This window comes from Bombus flavifrons, chromosome 15, assembly GCF_040668555.2.
Source record: "Bombus flavifrons isolate JBK064 chromosome 15, iyBomFlav1_principal, whole genome shotgun sequence".
Lineage (NCBI taxonomy): Eukaryota > Metazoa > Arthropoda > Insecta > Hymenoptera > Apidae > Bombus > Bombus flavifrons.
In genome coordinates, this window is record NC_138456.1 from 5,093,009 (window position 1) to 5,108,683 (window position 15,675).

The 15,675-nt window shown below is 35.5% G+C and overlaps 1 protein-coding gene and 1 long non-coding RNA gene across 5 annotated transcripts in view; both read right to left on the minus strand.

The window, feature by feature from the left end:
- The window catches only part of LOC138187638 (uncharacterized), a 179,581-nt gene extending 174,488 nt beyond the window's left edge, over positions 1–5,093 (minus strand). Inside the window, exons 1-4 of the long non-coding RNA XR_011175228.1 lie at positions 4,379–5,093; positions 3,524–4,252; positions 3,321–3,453; positions 11–3,172 (exon numbers count right to left, since the gene is read on the minus strand). This is a non-coding gene — a long non-coding RNA (uncharacterized LOC138187638). The remainder of the gene's footprint in view (positions 1–10; positions 3,173–3,320; positions 3,454–3,523; positions 4,253–4,378) is intronic.
- Positions 5,094–6,164: 1,071 nt separating this feature from the next.
- Positions 6,165–15,599, minus strand: LIMK1 (LIM domain kinase 1). 4 transcript variants are annotated; one of them, XM_069128794.1, is made up of 8 exons: positions 15,447–15,599; positions 14,464–14,578; positions 13,760–14,200; positions 13,377–13,469; positions 12,673–12,805; positions 12,350–12,582; positions 12,016–12,244; positions 6,165–11,928 (listed from the first exon to the last, which is right to left on the minus strand). In XM_069128794.1, exons 1-8 carry the CDS (start codon positions 15,466–15,468, stop codon positions 9,628–9,630), a joined length of 3,567 nt encoding a protein of 1,188 aa, XP_068984895.1. In that variant the 5' UTR covers positions 15,469–15,599; the 3' UTR covers positions 6,165–9,627. The 4 variants fall into 4 exon arrangements, with proteins under 4 accessions (XP_068984895.1, XP_068984894.1, XP_068984896.1 ...); XM_069128793.1 differs by lacking the exon at positions 15,447–15,599 and adding an exon at positions 14,897–15,406; XM_069128795.1 differs by lacking the exon at positions 15,447–15,599 and adding an exon at positions 14,815–14,833.
- Positions 15,600–15,675: the final 76 nt, after the last annotated feature.

Here is a 15,675-nt window from a genome sequence, read left to right on the forward strand (position 1 = left end):
ACCACTGTACCTCTGAGGTTCTTATATTATTCCTAGTAGTCGTTTTTCAAGAGTCGTTTATATTCTTCGAAGTCATGAAAACGTATCGCGACAAAGAATAAAGTTGCAACTTAATTAATTATGAAACATTTGATGCTTTTAAAAGTTAAGGGTCATGACTAGATCCAGATTCTCAAAATCTTGACATACATAACTATGATTTTCAACTTATCATAAATAAATTACATTTCTCTAAGATAGCTTTTCATATCTTGGGTGACGTGTAAACTAGGAGCAGATTGAAATTACAAGTGAAACAAACAGTAGTAGATTAAAAGGGCCGTAACACCGTAGAGTCGAAGGAAACGTCGAGGAAAGTCAATGTAACTTTTCCTCCGGAAGTTTCGACATGATGGTTTCGCTGCAGTGGCTTATGGTTGAGCCGATGTTATTTGTCATTAGAAGAGGACGATGAGCTTCATTATCCGAATAATTAAAGCTTATTATATGATGTAGCGGCGCTCGTTATCTAACCGGTTTCGTTGATGCGCGTCACAGATAAACTTATCTGTCGTGTAGGAGCGCTTGTAACGAATCAATTATATTACTTATGTAAGCGAGCGCGCACGTTTCGCGCGCTCCGCCACTTATCGCGGCGAAACTAGCGCTGAAACGTTTTATGCTGTCCTGATAAGCGACCGTTAGCATTATAATGCGCGGAAAAGGCGATCTACGGCGGTCGATCCTTGTCTGTTGGTGGTCTCGTGCCCTCCGTTCTGCTCGGTTGTCAGCACTACTGGATGGAAATGAAGAATCTCTGTGATAAACCATTATCTGCATACGACATTAATAATACGAAGATAAATTGTATATATCTTGTGAAGAATTGGAATTTATCTTCTATAATTAAATTAAGATCTAAATTTCTCCAAATTAAAGGCTAGAACCATTTAGACAGGGCAATTTGACTCAGAAGGATGTTTGAGTCGAACTAAATAATCCGCTATGTAATTCAGTAAAATCGGTTATGAACAATTTTTAAACTTGAAAATAGATTACATATTTAACTCCTAATTAATGGTTTGATGAAACAGTGAAGTATATTATATATATTGACAACTCTATAGCTATATATTTTCAGGATGTTGAAGCCTAGGTGACTCAAATAACTCTATTATGCTATATACTCCCAGATGTATTTACTCTAAAACGGTACATAAAAGGTAGGAAAAGAGAAGACATTCTGTATTCTCCATACACTGCGGACAGCAAAGTTGCTGAAGTAAGGTACACCGTGCTGAATAACAAAATCGTGTATATACAAACGATCTTCCGTCTATTTCGAGAGACACATCAGTCAGCATGCCGAAAGATGGTCTTCCAAGGATTAGCCTCGGTCGCGGGATTCGGCCCGAAAACCGCGAGCTGCAGTCTAGCAAAACTGTTGGACCGGTTTTTTCCTCCTCCGTCCCCGAGATGATCGTCTGGAGGTATTCAGCCAATTCCCATTTCGCGTCGCCATGCATTTATGCCTGAATACAAAGTGCGAGAGGAGGTTCCCTAAAAAAAAAAAGAAAAAGAGAAGTGAGACAGCGAAGAAAACGACGAGTCGGAAGAAGGTGGAAAAAGGATAGAAGGAAGGGAAAAGGGAAACCGTTGGATTCTCCGTAAATCTTCCATGCGTGTAACTCTTCTGACGAGGAAGCCACGGCGCTCTCGTTGCGCGGAGCGGCCGGAGTTGTTTATGCTTTCCTGTGCAGCGCTTTCTGAAATATGCAAATCGCGAATTCGCATAATGGCGTTATCGCAGTAGGATGCCGCCGTCGGCGACGACGTCGAGATAGCTGAATCCGAGCGGGTCGAGCTCTTTCTTGACATCAAACGGCCACCGCCGGCTCGCCAGCCCCATTGATTTGTCCCTGAGAAGAAACATCTCAGCGGGCTTTTCGTACAGCCGCGATAAATATATGATCTGCGAATCCGCCGAGTGATCGCTATGACTCACGACGATTCGACCACGAGGAATACCAAGTCGTTCGAACTGTGAGGTCGATCGCTCCGGCTCCGTTACTCGATGAAACGTTCGTGGATGGCTTTCTGTATTAGCCCTGCTACGTCCTTTGAGTCATTTATGATCCAATCACATTCTTTTATCATCAAAAAGTTCGTAATTTTATAGATTTATAAATAGTGATGAGACTTAAATTTTTTAATAGATAAAAGTTTGTCTTCGTCTTGCACTCGGTATTTCTCCATAGACATATGTATCTATAATTTTTCGTTTGTCAATGTAAATGATATATTCTGCTGTTTATCATGCCTCTAATAACGTTTTCAAATGTAGATCCGTTAAAAATAGTTCATAATTGAATTTAGCGAATTACGAAGCAAATTACTTAACTTAACTCAAGTATTCTTCTGACGTCCAATACATGTCATTTCTTGTTCCAACAGTATGTTAGGGTATTCCTCAACATATTCAGTATCCCCTTGTTGAAACAAGATTAAAATTAGTATGTAAAGAGAAAAGATTCTTCCAGTTTAACGACATCTCTTCTCCGACTATCTTTTAACTGATAAATCGGTATCATTTGTAATCGACTTATACAGAATTAAACTCTAATGAATTACATTTAAGATAAACTAGTAAGCTGATTATATGTGTTTTGAAACTCTCGCAATATCATCCTTTTTTTTTATTTGCAAATTGCTCCATGGTGAACATTGCTGTTTCGTGGTGTTGTTAACCTTCTTTTTCCAAGTACCTGGAATCCACCTCTTCTCGCAACGATCTAAACTGCAGAAAATTATATCGATCCGTGTCACGCAAGCCTTAAAATGTCGCGTTTCACTCGCATGTAGTCAGTCTACCGGCGGCAGCTTCGGTGGTCTTGCATTTACAAAACAGCCAGACGAAATGAATGAATTATTCAGTTTCGTATAAATTAACTTAATCATCTTTTTACAAATAAACGATGATGGCGGCATATTAATACAAAGAAGATTTCGATAAGCAACCCAACAAAAACTGACAATTCATAGAAAAATAATCGATCACATTAAATACTCATAAACTTCGAATGTATCACTATATTAAATAAATGAATGTTCTTTTTGTTCCCAATATTAAACAGAAAATAAGGACTCACTTTTAGACGTAATACATCATCGTCATACACCTCTGACGATCCGTCTACAACATAGAGAAGAACCAAATATGTAGATGATGACAAGATGAATACATCGAATTTTTAGGCAAAAAATAATTGTCCAATTCTACCATAGAGAACAACTTTAAAAGCAAAAAGCAAACAAGAAGAAAAAGAAAAAGAGACACAAACCTGTACTCATTATGCTCGTTCGATTCAAGCGGTTAGACCCGACTCATTTATTTCAGGCGACGCAGAAACAGGAAAGACCGAGGCAGAAAGAGAGACAGGCGAAGCATCAGGACGGAAGAAGGAGCGACGCGCGCTGAAACGTATCCGCGGTTTATTATTATTTTATTCGGATGTTCTTCGTCGCGTTATACCCCATAACCCACCCTCTTCCCTACACCTTTTCCTGTGGCACCGTCGCAACGCCACCCCCTTCCCTGCCACAGAACCACCACCATACTTCTCTGATTCTCCCCCACCGCGAAGAGAGAGGAGAGACCACCCCTCGGTGTTCCACGCTCGCTTCGTAGCAGTCAAGTCGTAATCCCCCTTCACAAGGTCCTTAACAGGCAGGGCAGGACCTGGCCGAGTACGCGACAGGGACGTTAAAATTTAAGGTTTCCGTCGACACGTTGCGACCCATAAATTTCCTCGCTCGAAGCCGTCGCTCTTTCCTTCGGCCACGCTTGACAAATTATACCAGCGGCATCCCCGCGAAAACTCTGCTGGAAATCACTTTGCCGCTTACTTTTATCGAGATCGATTGAAAAAATAAAACGCACGTGAGTGAATAATCGTTTGAATGGATTATACACTATCATTTTACCTAAATTAGCTAAAGAATTTCTGAAGATAACTTCTTTTATATTGTACATGTTATATCATATTTAACATGTTTACAAGGTGCAGTGTTATAGTAGTTCGTCTTTTAATCTCCTGACGAGGCTAACTGCAATGTTAGCGGAATGTTAGAAATGTTTTCTTAATGGACATGGCTCTCGTCCAGAAGCTTCAAACTGTGTTAAACGCGGCAGTGTTAATTATAACACTGCACAGTGTAACAATGTCAAGTGTGATAACCCAGACTATGAAAATGATATGAATCTGGATACATCCTAAAACATAATAAAATCATTTTTTAAATGTTACACTGTTAAAAAATATTAGCAGATTATGCCTTATTTTAAAATATCAATCGCCATAAAAAATAACTGATACAAGAGTTATATAATTATACATACCTCTGAAGATTCTATAACCAACATTTTGCGATTGGTAACATTTTCTTAAAATCCTCAATAGTCCTGAATAATCATCTTATCCTATTTCACAGGACAGTTAAAGATACATCTACAAAAACGATTCGCTTTATAATATATCTAATCTAATCAATATCTTTTGAGAATGAAAACTTTCAAATGAAGCCAAATTCAAAGAAACGACTTTTGGTCAACTTCTGAATGAAAATCGATCACATGGATCGATTGAAATGTAATCGGTGGCGCTTTCTATGATCGATACAACCTTAATGTCAACTTTGTTAGGTTATGTGGTTCGAATAACAAAAACGTATGACATAGCAAGTGTTTTAGAATACTAAATGATCGTAATGGTTTAAAGAAAAGATTTGGAGAGATCTTCTTTCTGGTTCTTTCCCTTTTTTGATGTATATCGAGTTCGCGAATGTCTAGACGATGAATTTATATTCAGACAATGTCTCCTCTAGAACACAATCCATTTCAGAAAGTGACTTTAAGAAGATGCTTCATTTTTTTATATTTGAAACGTGTTTTTATATTTCGTGTGATAGGAATTCGTTTAATACATGATGCATTCTACGATCAGAAAAATAATTCTACTTAAATTCTAAAATAATTCTACTGAACGAAACTTCATACCCATTATATTTTTAATTTTCTTACAATTTGGACTTCTTTAATGTTTAATACAGAATAAGCCTTACCTGATTAACAGAAATATCATGAAAAACGTTTGAATATTGCTTTCATTTTTATAAAATGTGTCCAATAGTTTACTCGGAAATGTCATATTTCGCTAATAGCGCTACCATTGGTTGATTCAGGACCTGAACTCTATTATGAAAAATGATGAGTTTTGTTATTAAAAATCTTATTATAAGAAAAATTCGTAAAAAGTTTTAAAAACAAAATATGTACATTCCAATCGTCAACTAGAATATTACAGTCTCTTTCAAATTCGAAATATTAAATTTTGAATTTTAAATGTCAATAGGTGGCGCCACTAGATGTTCATTTATTAACCGCCAAAACTGTATTTCCGGTTATAACAGTCGAGTCCATCGTCGTAATTTTATTAAATTACATTTTAATTGTGTCCATAATTACAACTTAAACGCGAATCAAGTGATAAACAAATTGTTTAATAAAAAAGTATTCATATTTAGAACAGTGTCACGTTTTTAACGATGTTTCGTTGCGTTATAACTAAAATAGAAATGAAGCACTTTGATATGATTTGAAAAGACTTTGTGTAACTCAGCAACATCAAAACATCAAATTAAAGGTATTTTAGATTCTGTATTTATTATATATTTTTATAACTTTCATATAATGACAAGATGTTTTTTATTATATCACTTTTATATATTTTTATTGCATAAATATGTAACTTTATATATGTTATATATATGTATGAAATTTTGAAAAACTAAAGTAATTTGCAATCCTTTATACATGAACCTTTTTAAGATTTCATGCAAGTTATATTTAATATAGCTTTATTTTTTATATAAAAAATGCTAAAGCGGCAGGTGCTGCTACCTACTCCTCTATCGTTAAATAAAAAATGCCACCTAACTATCTAATTACCGACAGTTGATAACTGACGCTCGTTTCAAAATTTGAAAAATTCTTGGTTTCAAATATTTAAATTTAAATAATCATTATATAAATTTTATATGTATAATTTTTTTATTTTGCAGTTTTGAATAAATAATCATTTATTGAATTACTACAATGTTTCGTAACAAGAAAAACAACATAGCCATTTATTCTCAACCATTTATTTTTTTCTTTTTTTCTCTGTATTACTAGAATGTTAAACAAAACAGTCTGTTCCCTAGTTGCATAAATTTCAGCACGGAAAATAGTTCGAAAATGTTGCAACTAACAAATACCAAAGACTTATAAAAAACGGTTCGTTCACGACTTCTGTCGATCAAAGATTTTGAGCAATCATCGGGACGAATTTTTTATCGTGTCAAAATGTGACATATAGTATAATCAATATTGAAATGTGGTTTTACCACATGCAAAAATTATCGTTCGAATTTTAACAAATTGTGCAATATAAAGAACAAAGTGCGCGCTACCCATTCTTCTCTTTCAAATACATCCTTTTTTCGGCATTAATACATACATTTATTGCTCTCTTCATCTGTATGGACACTGTCTCCACATTTTTGGCAGTTTTGGGAAACAGATTCTCGAAAGAAATTCTCAAGTTGCATTGTACATTATGATTATAGATCCATGAAACGAAATATGTTAACACTATGTTGATCAATCACGTCATATAAATCAACATTAAAAATTCACATAATTTCAAGGTTGTAACTTAAACATATAGTAGCTCGAAAGTATTCGAACATTTATAAACACATTTTATGTTTTATAAGTGCTCAAATATTTTTGTATGCCACTGTGTATGACAGATATATAATCAACACAGCGTTTCCATTCAAAGATACAGAGAGATCTGACGAATCCAGTTAAAAAAATAGATGAGAGAGAATTTCTATTCCAGAATCTTGTTCCAGAAAACTATCCCCATCTAATGAAATCATTTCGTGCTTAACCTTTAATTTGTCATGAGGCCTCGCGAAGGTTTTGTTTGATTCATTTCTTCTTCCGTAACAAAGTAGTATACGAAATATGCTCTGATCCTATCGTGTACTCCATTATTGGTGTAAAGAAAAATAATTTGCAAGGGGTTAAGATTTGTGAATGCTCCTCGTGTTCCCCAAATATGTCGAACAGAAGGAGCATAACAATTTACAGAGACTATAAAAATAATGTGTCTACCATTCCAAAGTTCGTCTTCTTCTTCTTCTTCTTCTTCTTCTTCTTCTTCTTCCCCCTCTCCATCATGTTCTTTTTTTTTTTTACAAAAGTTTACAGAGTCTTTCTTTGTGCCCTTCGCGTGTCTATAAAGTTTCCTACTTGTGTACTACGGTAGTCATAAGTAAGCAACGATAACGAGATTAATACTGTTTGCTGAAAATCATTCTACAACGAGTGTTACTCGCTGTTTTACATTATACACGCGATTACTCATACATGATTACTCGATTGACCATTATTTGTTACGCTAATGTCTTTAAATATATTCGACATACGCAGATATTATTCGTAACTTTGAAACATTCGTTCTGTAACGCCAACCATCTTTGATTCAAGTAGTTCGGAAGCTTGAAAATTTAAAAGATTGCAATTTTAACAATTAGATGGTTTGAAACGTTTTAAATGTCAAACAGAGAATTTAACTAAACAAAAATATCTCTATTTAAAATTTTATTATTTAAAAATCCACTCGAATGTTTCAACGATTTACATCAAATCTTTTGTTTAAACATTGTATACTTGTCTGCTGTTTAAACATTTAAATCGGACATTATTTTCTCTTGCTTTTGTTCTAATCGGTTTTCGTACATATTCACTTTTTTGAATGATGATTACTCGTTTTCAAAATGTAAGTTTTACAATATGGTATTATTTATTGCTCGTATTGTCCATTGAAATTAATATCTGAAAAATTTTCATTCTTTTTTTTTTGTCATTTTTATTTTCGTCAATACATTATTAGTTTAGTACTGCGAGTAATTTTTCTTTCTTCTTATACATTAAAGAGTAAGAATTGGGGTTCCATTATTTTAGTAACGTTTTTTCAGTCTACTCCCACTTGAGATTTTTCAACTATAGACAGCTTCAAAACACCTTTTATCACAGATAATAAACATTTATTTGGTGTAACGAATCGAAGTGCTTTCAATAACAACAGTGTTCAAATAAATCAAAATTTTTCCCAATAGGAAGAAGACAATGTTAATGCATAGTCAATCGTTAATGAAAATCTGAACTGGAAAGAAACATGGGTAACAAAGTGAACAAATTTTTGTATGCAACACAAAGTGTGAAAACTTACTAATTAATTTGTATAAAAACTATTAATCGTATTTTTTTTTTTTTTTGTTTTAATAAGACTCAAAATTCAATTGTATGTCATTTAAATCCTGTACTCTACCACTCACTCTATTTTGATTAAATTAGGGAACATTTTGTTTACGATTAGAATGTAATAGAATAGAAATACAACTTTTTTTTAATAGTATCAAAAGAAGTTTTGTCTCTACATTATCAATATAAAGCTTTTTACTGTTAAATATATGTTCTGTAAACAGTGTTTTGAACATGAGAAATGTTGGAATATGTATATACAAAACTATATTACATTCTTTTATATTATACACATCATACTACTTTTATCATCACTTATATCTTTGCTAACATGTGTATGCGTGCGTATGTGTAACGTGTGAATCATTTAAGTTAAATAAAAATATAAGATATATAATTTTGCAATTTTGAAATTAATACATAAGAAGAACATAAGAAGCGGAAAGATGTAATGTCAATCAAATAAAATTATATTTCCTATGCGAATAACAAAGATATAACTGACGAGCCCAAATTTTATACATGTCGATAATAATCTGTACATGCACACCACCATCATATATGTGGATAATATTTTACAGTATGATGTACATATATATCCGGTAAAGAATATCATTTTTTTACACTCTATTCTACAAAACTGTCTCTACAGTAATGCTTACAACTTCTTCGATATAATCCCGTATTTCCACAGAGAATAAAGAACTGGAGCGATCCAGACTTCCTGTTTAATGTCCCCGGGAACACGTTTTGAAAATTGTTGATCGCGGAACACGCGATCGGTGCGTTTACGAACACCATTTCTGAAAAGCACACGTTAGTTCTATCGATTCTGAATGCATCAGATAAGAATTCTGGATGGAATGCTTTCGTTAGTCTTATAATTACATAAATTCCCGCTTATGAGAACCACAAGGCAAGATCTTGCAGGAATGCGAACCTTTTAGGGCGAGTTCGTCTGGATGGCATCACTGTGCCTTTCACAATATATTCCAAACTCATACAAACTGATCATTAGATTCATTAATACTGGACATCAAGTTGTTAATAATATTTTTTCACACGATGTCACACAATATTACAACACAGTCGACAAAAGGAAAAGATTCTCTTCGTGTTGATCATATATGATTTTTAAGGTTATTGAAGTTAGAAAAATGAGAATGAGAACTACACAACTTAAATTACCAGATCTTCAATTAAGCGTAAGAGAATGAGATTAGTAAAGATTCGTTTCGTTACGAATGATAGATTACTTTGTTAGCGTGGAAACTTCACAAAGCTGTGCTCTCTATCGGCGACGCAGCCCGATTAGGAGTGCAACACCGTTCAGGAGTATGGCACAAATCCGGTGTATGCCTACCATCTCGTAACTGAACGAAATCTAAATCTGCGAAAAAATTACTTCTCATGGTACCGACTGCGCTGTCGGAACCGAAACTATGCTGCCTGCATAGATCCACATTTTTATAACATTCGGTGTACTCGGTTAAAGAGTTAGGCAATTTTCCATCATACATCGGCGCCGTTTCAATTACTGTCTTCTTAGAGTTACTCGACTCGAAATTCGTACAATTTTGGGTGGATGCGGTGCAGTCTTTTTTGCTATCTACATTAGTCTCATTTCGAGTATTGTACGAGAGAAAATTATCGTTCTTGGAAAGACTCGAATTCGAATAGAGACTATCTGTATAATGAAGTGCAGTATTATTCCTGAAACTGCTTTCTTTACGGAGATCCTCCTTCTGCAAGGTGTTAAAAGGCGAATAATCTTTATACATCTTATCTTTGTGTTTGGCTGTACAGTCTAATACTGTGAGACTTCCTTGCCTAGACAATATACTACCGATATCCGAAACGTTACTTTCCTGCCTGGTTACCCTATCGTTGATAGGCTCATCTTCGGTAACTTCTCCCGCGCTTACACTTACTTTTGATTGTAACGAAGTACCAGCTTCGGATTGACTGTTCTTCTGCGGCGAAAATGCATTCTTTGGCGTCTCTTTTGTGGGAGAAATCTTTGTCCTTCTGAGATAAGAGCCTGCCGATGATTTTGAAGTCTCGCCTACAGTCTTCTTCGTATCGTTATTGTTCTTACCATCAACTTTACTTTCCTTCTCTACGACGTTCATTGATTTTCCAATTTGCCTCAAGTAGGAACTAACAGAATTCGTATCCGGCATTTTGAACTTGCCCTCCAACTTCGTTCTCGAGTGGCCGCCGCTCATCGAATTATATTCACTGGATTTCTCCGCCGACTTGGAATTCAAATTATTATTCACTTTGTACGAGTACTTGTTATCGATAATGTATTCAAGAGTATCCGACAAAGAGCTCGGACTCGCTCTGCCCACATACCGTATTTTTTCAATAGTAGGTATCCGTTTCAAATTAGATTCCGTTTCATTTTTCACATACGAATCCTGATTATCGTTAGAAAAGTGAGCAGGCGATTCGGTCGACTTGATAGTTTGCCTTGGAAAGCAGCCAGTGAATCCACTAGAGTCCGGAGAAATAACAATGTCTGGTTTATCGACGGAAGCTTCCTTAGACCTCGAGTTTTGCCTCGAGTAACGACCAGAGGTTCCAGATGATTCGTTCGTTTTACTATTTTGTCTCGTATACCTTCCTCGAGGAGTTATCACGTCAGGCACTTGAAGAATATTGCTACTAGGCACAGTTTCTTCGCGTTCCAGCGTGCTGTCGTCACAACCGCTGCATCGTTTCTTCTCCTGGTGTACTTGACCTTCTTTAATAGGCTTCAATTGTGGCGTCAGTGTTTCTGGAGTCGTGGACTCGCTCGTACTCGTACTCGATCCTGTGTAGTTTCTAACATCGAATTCCAAATGCGATGGCAATTCTGCACCCACCGATAAATGCTTTGCTAACGCTTTCAACCATAACTGCATCACTTCGAAAGGTGGCCTCTTGTCGGGATTCAGGTCACAGCAAAGAAAGGCGATCATATAAAACATTTCTGGGCAATTGGAGCAAAATTTCTCCTTGAATACGTTTTGGTTCAGGCCAAAATCTGAAGAGCGTGGTAAATAATCGGGATCGGCTTGAACCCGGCCAATGATTTCACAAACTACGATACCAAAGCTGAATATATCAACTTTTTCGTCATACTTGTTGCCCTTCATCATCTCAGGCGCCATCCAATATGGATTCCCGACTACTGTGTATCGTTTCTTTCGCTCTTTCTTTGATGTTTTCACCTCTCCGTCGGAATGTCTGCTGTATTTGCGACTGTGGGGGGAATTGCCATTCTGTATTATCCTGGCTAAGCCGAAATCGGCCACGACTACAGTCTTATCCTCGCGTACGAGACAATTGTGCGAGTTCAAATCTCGGTGAATGATATTCATGGAATGTAAGTAAGCCATGCCAGCGGCTATGTCTTTAGCAAACGACGTCCGTTGCTCCCACGGTAAGATTTCGTTCGTATCATGAAGCAGAGCTCTCAGAGTTCCACCCGCTATGTACTCAGTGACCAAATGAAGCTTTTTATCTTTGTACAGAACACCAATGAATCGGAGAACATTGTTATGATGTAACGAACGTAACACAGCAACCTGTTAAGGGTAATAACAAAGAATAAAATAATGTACATAAATATAAGGATACATAAAGGATCCAGTGACGGTGAAACGCAAGCTTACCTCTTTTAAAAAATTCTTTTGAGCTTCTTCGTCTACTCTGTATAACTCTTTTAGCACCATCACTTCGTTGGTATCTCTGTGTGTGACTTTGAACACTTGCCCGAAAAATCCAGTACCTAGCAGTTCACCCTTTACTAGATCACTGGCGCGAAATATTCTTTGATTCTTTGGTTCGACACGAAACGATCTAGTTCTGCTTAAGTCACATGTAGGATTTGTGGGCGAAGATCTATAAATATATTACAAATATATTACAGAACAAACTTTAAAATAAATATATAATCAGGCATCGGTAGACATTATGAAAGCATTTCATTTGAAACTTGATCTGTACCCGTCAAGCAGTCGCGACATGGAGCTACTACGCTCTTTGTGCATAGGATCCCTGGTCCTCCGCAATTGTCTGCTTCGTGTCCCACTGATATATCCTTCATCCCGGCGTTTAAATAGACGTTCTTTATTTTCGGGACTTGTTCTAGGACTTGTAATCGATGTCAACATCGCTGCGGTCGGCGATGAATATGCGGGACGTCGAGACACTGCGTCCGGATCGTGCTCAATGGTTAACTGCAATGTTCAATGCATTTTGTTTTTATCATTAACTATTTTTTGGACAGATAGTAAAGACATAAACTGCCGTTGTAGGATAAAATTTACCTGTAAAACTGTGTCGGAATGTTGTATTAGATTTTCAATGCTCTCTATAGGCTGATCCTTAACCGGAGTGCCATTTATTTCGAGTATGCGGTCACCGATGTGCAAAGATATGAGATCACTGGACATATTCAGTCTGTAACACATTTCACATGACATTTCTAATATTCATAAATATATGATATATGTATATATTTTTTAAACAAAACATGCAAAACTGCGTGCATTTAATTCATATTTAATTTAGATATTAGAAGTGAAATTAAACAGTGGAACTAATTTCCATGTTTATTTGTGACCTAATACATTTTCCCTCTTTTTCTTTTTAATTGTGAGATACACATAAAATACAGAGCACAAGAGATATAAAATACGAAAATGTGAAAGAAATGAGATATATTTGAATGTAAAATGTCATTAAAATAAATATAGAAGTATGACATTAGAATTGAAATCATATTAGTGAAATAACATGTAGCAATTGTCTGAAGTGCATGATTTAAACTTTCACGTCATCCTAAATATTACATGCTCACACATTTAAGCAGCACATATTATGCAGTAAACAAATAATATTACACACAAGGAAATTATTTTGCACAAGATATATATTTTGCGTGCAGTTAAATAGCAGGTACTAAAAGATACACATTTAACTTATAACAAATACAATATCTAGTGCATATTATTTATTTGTTATGCTGTACCTATGATTAGAGAAGTGGCAGCATAGTCTAAATAGAACCTCCATCACAGAGGCCAGCAGCTTACTGATTTTTCCACGAACATTTCTCATTAACCTGCATTTTAGTTCAAAGTTATTAGAGGCTGCTCATCTATTTTGCTTTATTTATTTATTTTTAAATAACCACATTCATGCATAGTGTTAAATATTTATAAAAAAGCTACAACAATATAATTTTGCAATGGCAGTACTAGTTTATTTTAGAAATGAATACTTTCTATCATCTCTTGTTTTGCACGTTTGTTTTAAAACAATATAAAAAATTGTTGACACTATTTTATAGCCCTGTATCTTGTTTTTAACTTCTAACCACTGAATGAAACAAATGTATATTCCTGTACATACTCAGATATGCGAAGTAAAGCACCACAATTTCGGGGATTTGGAGTTGTATCTAATGTCAATTTAATTCCTCTTTGTTTCTCAGGATCGGAAGAATTTGGAGGTATCTCAACCAATCTGATGCTATGTGGTTTTCTTGAGAAGGGACAATTAGCTGTCCTATTGATTGGTTGCATCTGTCTCTTGTAACAACTCCCACAATATAACTTGGATCTCTCAACTAGTGCATAACTCTCTCCATCTCCAATGAAGGCTCCACAGGAGTTGCAGGCAAAGCATTCTGGGTGAAATTTGTGATCTCCTGCCAACATGACAGGACCTGTAATGATTTGGCCACAACCTTGACAAGCTTCACCATAGGCAGCCCCATAATCATCCTTACAGAACAGTAAGCCATCTTTCTCAAAGTACCATGTGGATAGACCAATATCACATGCTGAACACCTAAAATATGATAGTTTCATGAATGACTTATTCCTATTCATACTACAACTGAATTTTAATGACAAAAAAAAGTGTTAACACAAATTATTTTCCAATGAAATATCTTCAGTAGTATCAAATTTTTATAATCTTATGAAAGTACTACTAAATAATACAAAATTTAATATAGTCGGACTTAATTAATTAGTAAGTAAATGCTATAAGTGCAATGGTTTAAGAATACTTTTTGTAGCCAATATATCATTTTTTTTACTTATTTTTACCGAAAGCAATCGATATGCCATTCTTGATTTAGTGCCTGTATGAATTCATCTTCATCAATTGCATTGAGACATCCAGCACACGTTAATGTCCCACCACTTTCCCTACTTCCCAGGTCTAGAAAATATTGAAAGCAAATTTAAATAAAGGATTCACTTTTGATTATAGTTTCAAATCATCTTTTATATTAGGACTATCAAACCCATCAAAATACAGTGATTTTGGGTTTCCTGTTTATGCAATTACTAAATAAGTAAGGCTACCTTTGGTACTTTATTATGTAATTAATATTAGTTTATGAAATAAAATCGTGATTATTTGTATAGTATAATAATTTATATATAATATATTACACATTAAAGATTAAAGACTTGGTAGTTCTAACGTTAAACGTTTCGTCTGTATCGAGTTATTTACATTAATAGCAGTACATACGTTTTTGCATGACTTTCATAGGAACGCGACGCGTACTAGCGATAGAAATTTTCCTAAGCATTAAATTCCGAATAATTGGAAGTTGTTGCGGCTATGAAAACAAACACGGCGCAGTGAAACGGAAAACAGAGCGCGTCAGGGACGTGTAGTAGGAAGGAAACGTGATTCACGGTTGACATTAGGTAAGCGTTGAGAAAGCAGTTATCAACCAGCTGACAATAAATCGACCAGTTCTAAGACGATCGAAACTTGTCAATAAGAAAGGGACATCAACGGAATTATGAAATGTTTCGAAGCATTGTTTTCCTTGTCAATACACGATTGAGATGATACAGTTGAAAAGAACGCATAAATAAAGTCTCTGGAAGAGCGTGGGCCAACAGACTTGGAAGACAGGACGCCCACGCGATCCTCGAAGGATCGAGCGTACACAAAATATCATCGATCGATTCATTTGTTGCGTACACTACTTAAAATGTTACGTATATCACACTATGATTTCGGCCGATTCGTCTAGAAATAACACTCTACTTTGCCGAAAAAGACGTACCGTTTGACGAAACTTCATCCATCACAGCATCTAGAACTGACACACTCCCACTCCGCGCTTCAGCCACTGAATATAGAGCGAGCAGATTCGAAATCCATTCTTCACGTTACGGACATTGCGCAGTAGCGCGAAGTTTAAACATCACGCAGGAAAAATATACAGCGGTTGAAAAGTATTCGAACACTTGCGATTGGGAATAAAAATAGATGAAAATAAATATTAAGTATAT

Excerpts from the sequence above, each read along its gene's own strand:
- LIMK1 (XM_069128793.1), bottom strand. The coding sequence starts at position 14,957 with ATGCTTAGGAAAATTTCTATCGCTAGTACGCGTCGCGTTCCTATGAAA. Across the intron at positions 12,583-12,672 it reads ATTCCGACACAGTTTTACAG|TTAACCATTGAGCACGATCC; the intron begins GTAAATTTTATC and ends TGAACATTGCAG. Across the intron at positions 12,245-12,349 it reads ATGTCGCGACTGCTTGACGG|ATCTTCGCCCACAAATCCTA; the intron begins GTACAGATCAAG and ends ATATATTTATAG.